General features: G+C 39.1%; 1 protein-coding gene across 1 annotated transcript; it reads left to right on the plus strand.

Moving 5' to 3' along the window:
* Positions 1-4,812: 4,812 nt before the first annotated feature.
* On the plus strand, positions 4,813-5,295 carry LOC129010922 (developmental pluripotency-associated protein 3-like). Its single transcript, XM_054445585.1, has one exon. It carries the CDS (start codon positions 4,813-4,815, stop codon positions 5,293-5,295), a length of 483 nt encoding a protein of 160 aa, XP_054301560.1.
* Positions 5,296-6,028: the final 733 nt, after the last annotated feature.

A 6,028-nucleotide genomic window follows, 5' to 3' on the forward strand; every position in this document is an offset into this window, starting at 1 on the left:
AAGATACTCAGGGAAAAGTGAATAAAATCGCCAGAGTAGATCTCAAAAGCTTGCTTAGACTTGAGACTACAGTCGTGTACCATGTCCCCTGAAATAAAGAAAGAAGGGTGTGGGAAATGCCTAGTTATGGGGAGCTGGCCAGGAAAAGCCCCATAAACGAGGTTTAGATTTGTTGTACAGGTTTAAGCCTATGCCTTCTCCATTGGCAAGAGTGTGTAGTGATCTACCATCCTTTCCTCCTGGTACAGAGAGGGAGACAAGCTTACAAATGGAGAGTTCCTTTATAGATGTACATTTCTCTTACAAAAGGGTAACCTCTACTCTCATTTTCAGAGCTTCTCCTGTGTCTGCTGTTTCCCAGAAGAATCAGCTCAAAACAATCCTTATGCCAAAAAGGCATATTTTGCAGTGGTATATTCTGGTCTCCTACAGTCATATTTTGGGGGTATTGTGCCCTGTAGCCCCATCAGCTCCATTCCTTTTAGTTGTTAATATTTAACTGTATATCACCATTTTCTTTTTATCTATATATCAGTTGATGAGTTGATGGCCGTTCAGATTGTTTCCAGTCGGTGTTATTATGGAATGATATTATGAACATTCATGTATGTCTTTCAGTGGGCATATTTTCTCATTTCTCTTGGGTAATACCTAAGGGTAGTATTACTGGGTGGTAAGTGTATGTTTAACATTTTAAGAAGCTTCTTTTTTTGAAACATCTGTATTGTTTTCCATTGCCAACAGCAGTGTATGAGATTTCTAGTTGCTCTGTAGCCTCACCAACACTTATTATTGCTGGTATTTTTAACCTTAGCTATTCTAATGTGGGTGTAGTGGTCTCCCATTGTGGTTTTAAGTTGCATTTCTCTAATTACCAATGATGCTAAGCATTTTTTCATGTGATTTTTGACAGTTCTTGTATTTTCTTTTGTGCATTGCCTATTCAAATATTTTTCTCATTATATTATTGGATTGTTTTCTTAAGTTGTAAGATAAATTAATGTTATCTGGATACAAATCCTTTGTTAGATATATACTTTACAAACATTTTCTCTTAATGGCTTAGCTTTTCATTTTCTGAATTATGTCTTTTGACAAGCTAATGTTTTAACTCTTTATGAAGCCCAATTTATCAATTTCTCTTTTACAGTTCATGCTTTTTGTAATCTATTACATAAGAAACTTGCCCTAATCCAAGGTTACAAAGATTTTTTACTATATGTTATTCTACAAGGTTTATAGTATTGGCTCTGAGATTTAGGTCTACGATCTGTTTTGAGTGAAATTTTGTGTATGCTGTGAGGAAAAGGTCAAGGTACCTTTCTTAATATAGAGATCCAGTTATTCCAGTATAATTTATTGATGGCTGTTCTTTTCTTACCTTGGCACTTTATCAAAACTCAATTGACTATGTTAGTGTAGGTCTATTTCTGGACTCTCAACTCTGCTGCATTAATCCACATACCTGCCCTTGTGCCACTACCACACTGTCCTGATTTTCTAGCTTTTCTAGTAAGTCCTAAAATCAGATAGTATAACTCCATTAACTTTGTTCTTTTTCAAAAATTATTTTGGGTATTCTAGTTCCTTTGCAGATGCTGCATTTTAAATAATGCTTTAATGATTGGGAAATATAGCATGTCTAATGCTATACCCATTTTATTTATTTATTTATTTATTTGAGACAAAGTCTCACTCTGTTGCCCAGGCTGGAGTACAGTGGCACCATCTTGGCTCACCACAGCCTCCGCCTCCTGGATTTAAGCAATTCTCCTACCTCAGCCTCCCGAGTAGCTGGGATTATAGGCGTGCACCACCATGCCTGGCTAATTTTTGTATTTTTAGTAGAGATGGGGTTTTACCATGTTGGCCCAGGCTGGTCTTGAACTCCTGACCTCAGATGATCAGCCTGCCTCGGCCTCCCAAAGTGCAGGGATTACAGGCGTGGGCCACCACACCCAGCCATGCCCATTTTATAGACAAGGAAGCCACAGACTTATAGACAAATATCTGAATTCACATCACAAGTCTGAGTTTCTGTCTTTTTGTGGTCACGTCTCATTTTCCTACTGGATTGCCAGTAAGGATCCTATGACAGCAGAAACTATGTAGGTTTTCTTCACTTCTGAATCCCAGGTAAAGTAGCTTTTATAGTAGGTTTTCAACAAATATTTCTTGAACAGAAGAAGGAATCAGGCCCAAGAGAAATTCAATGACTTGTGTCTGGTACTAAGGTCAGTAGCAGAACTGAATCCAGAACTTGAGTTTCCAAACCCTTCATTTAGTACTTTTTCTATCATGCAATCTGAGTGGAGGAGATACAGAAGAAATGCAGAGAAGAAAAAACAAAGCAAATGATGTTGGTGTAGATAAGAGCAATATTAGAAAGTTTGATAAATGCTTTTGTTTTGATACATCTCAGCCTATAACCTGCATCTCCCAGCCACTAAACATTTACATGTTTATTTTTTGCTTGAAATACTTTTTAACATGCAGAAGGATATCCAGATGATTCACAGATCCCAGACCACAGCCTAAACAGGAGGTCACACTTCCTTCCTGAGCATGGTTCTAGGAAAATAAAGAACAGGTGCATGAGGCCAGAATGAGTCTCTGGGGCTCACAGCAGACAGACCCCAGCTGAACTCTTCTGGACTGACAATGCTTCCAATGAGGAAAGATCTTCAGGGAGCAATGTTTGGCAATGATTTTCTTCCTACAATCTAATTCTAAAATAATTTCAATCAAATATATATATATATATCTATCTTGTGCTACAGTTCTTCTTTTTTTAAACCTGGAAAACCAGGTGCCAGAAAAAATAATAACACGGTGTTAATCTGAGAAGGAAAGTAACTGGAAAAGAGGATAAGGAACGTACAACAATCAGACAGTGGAGGTGGCTCCGACTCCACAACCTCTAATTCATGTGACATGTAATCTTCTTAAACTATGATTATAGATACTAACTGTGTATTTGAATGGGATGGAATTGTCATTAAGTGCTATGCAATATCCTGTCAACCAAATTCTCCCTTCAAGTAAACACATGTCGCTTCTGTTGAAATTAGTAGGTGTCACAGGTAACCAGGAGGCAAGTTTGGTTCTGGGACCTTAGAAGGCACTGTGAAGACTTTGATTTACAAGCGATTATTAAGGAAGATTTCCACCAGAAGTAATCATCCATAGGGGAGAAATTAAGTATCTTTGTTTCAATAGAGTCAAGAAACATTCGCTGATGGTAGACTTTGTTCAGAACAAGATGCTAAGTGTTGCTGCGACAATCCAAGAAGAAACATGGACAGCCCTACCCCAACTTGCTCCCAAATCTGCAGGTGAATGGCAGACCATCTCTTGTGTCTGCCTCATTCCCTCAGTTCTCAGCTTAAATGTCACTTTCTCTGGATGACATTCGATTTGCCCAGTAAGATGCATCATATTTGTAATTACTTGTTTAAGGCTTGTTTTCCTCTTTACCTCCAAGAAGAAAGGGACCACACCCATCTTATGTTGGCAGGCTGTGGCTGTCTTGAGAAGAACACAGGTTCTAGAGCCAGCAGCCTGTGTTCATATTTCAGCTTCACCACTTACCTCAGTGTGATCTTGGACAAATCACATAACTTCTCTAAGCTTTGGTATCCTCATCTGCCAGACAGAAATAAAAATTCTCTAGTACTTACCTCATAGCACTGCTCTGAGCTATGATTAAATGAGGTAAAGCCACTAAGTGGCCTGGCTGTATTAAGCCCCCAATAACAATGAAATAAAATGTCAGCAGTTAAATGAAGTTCATCCCTTTAGTGAATTAAAAAAGACAATGGTTGCCATCCTCTGGTTATTATGATGATGATACAACAACAATAATTCTTATCGAATGCTTACTATGGGCCAGGCACTGTGATAAATGCTTTACATATAGTCAGTGAATTTAGGACATGTGGACATCAAGCCATCAATGACAATCTGGCCTTTTAAACTCTTCTCTCTGGGCATATCAGCATATATTAGGGAAGTAGGACCATCAGAAGAGCCAGTGTTGGTGGCATACGAATGTCTGTGTTAGTCAAAGTCTTGGAAGGAACTAAATGACATGCTCATAGGGTTAATTGAGGAGGATGAAATGAAAGAACTGTGTCAAGGATTTGGGCATGGTTGAGGAAAACAATAAGCATCAAGGAATACCTAGGGACTAGCAGCATTGGGGCTGTTACCTCCCCTAAGCTTGAATGGACAAGAAAGAGAAATGGTGCTTCCAGGGTGCAGTGAGATCTGTAGTCAAGGGAGGGGAGCTGCCCTACAGATGCGGTAGTGGGAGATAGAGGATCCCAGCCATGCCAAAACCATGGTGAGGCAGGGAGCATCCAGAGAATGCTCAGAGCACTCTCCTCCTGCTTGCTTCATCTCCTGTTGCTACCTCTCCATGGCCAAACTGTGCTAGAAGCCAGAGAGTGATGGGGCCAAGGTGATGCAGCCCATAATTATCTCCTCCTGAAGCAGAGAATAAAACAGAGAAGGGCTGAGAATGAATCTATCTAGAAGAGCAAACAGAATAACCTGCACAAAACCACTGACCATCAAATCTACTCAAACTTGAGTAAATTCATGTTGACTACATGAAGAACATTACAGGGAAGTGAAGAATCTCGACAGTTAAGACAAGCAAGACTGGCAGAGCTTAAAAAGTTAAAAAGAGGTTGGAGCTCCAGTTTTCAGTCTCTTTCTGGGCTACCTTATAGCAATTTGAGGCTCCGTCATCAGTTTCTGCTAGGTTTCAAAGATCCAGGAGAAGCTTAGTGTTGTGTCAAGATGCCGATGGACCCATCACAGAAGTTTAATCCAACCTCCATCCCAGAGTCTTCACAAATGCTCACCAAAGAAAATTCCCAGGACGATTCAGGGGACTCTCAAATCTGCTCCGAGACGTTGATAAAGAACCTTAGTAACTTGACTATCAATGCTAGTAACGAATCGCCTTCCCCTCTACCCGAAGGTTTACTCCATGAACAGTCTACAAGAGCAACAATACTCAGGGAAATCACAGATGACTTGCTTTACAGGAGGAGAGGAGTGAGAACATTGCTGTCTGTGCAGAGAGAGAGGATGGCAAGATTCAGATACATGTTACTCGGCGGAGTTCGTACGCGTGAAAGAATACTAACAAACACTGGGCTTAAGGGAGTTAAGAAGAAATCAAGACCATTCAGATGTCCCTGCAGTTTTTGCTTGTCTAATGGATGGGATCCTTCTGAGAATGCTAGAATAGGGAATTATGACACCAAGCCACTTCAGCCATAAACCTTATTCTTGCACCTTTTTTTCTTGCTGGTAATTTTATATAGCAGATTGAGAAAGCTACTCTATGCTAGTATAGACTATACACCAATAATTTTGATAATGAGTTCTAGGATATATTTTTCTTCTTGTATCTTTTTCTTCCTACTATGATACTAGTAATTTATAAGGGACCTGTGTAATTTGAACGTATTTGAATAACTTTAGCTCTACTGTTTGATTTGACCCAAAGAAGCCAAGACGACGTAAGTATTCCCATGTGTCTTAGAAGCCCAAAGTCAATGAGATGAAACCCAACGTCAAGAAATTGAAGCAAAGTTACTTGTGGATAAAGAAAACATTAGGTAGTTTGGCTATAGCATAATAATTAGATTTTCTGGCTTTCAAAAATTTGGATTGCAATCACAGCAAACTTCGTTATTTTTACAGTTTTCAGTACAAAAAGTGTTTATATAGAAACAATAAAGTTGACATTTGAGTACCTTTAAAAAAAAAAAGTTAAAAAGAAAGACAAGCTTTTATTTCCTGCTACAACTACTGAAGATGCAAAAAAGGTAAGGGGCATTAGTTAGCAACCAGTGTCTATTATTCCTCTTTCTGCTGTCATTGTTGAAAGATGAAAGTTCATGCAAGCAGGCTCCATTCTTGCAAATGACCTAATTATCATATTTAGTTGAATGTAAAAACCCTAGTTTTGCTGATGAATCTGAAACATCACAGCCAATCACTTTTGCCT

Source organism: Pongo pygmaeus, chromosome 10 (genome assembly GCF_028885625.2).
Source record: "Pongo pygmaeus isolate AG05252 chromosome 10, NHGRI_mPonPyg2-v2.0_pri, whole genome shotgun sequence".
Classification (NCBI taxonomy): Eukaryota; Metazoa; Chordata; class Mammalia; order Primates; family Hominidae; genus Pongo; species Pongo pygmaeus.

Coding starts and splice junctions, on each gene's coding strand:
- LOC129010922 (XM_054445585.1), top strand. CDS start 4,813: ATGGACCCATCACAGAAGTTTAATCCAACCTCCATCCCAGAGTCTTCA.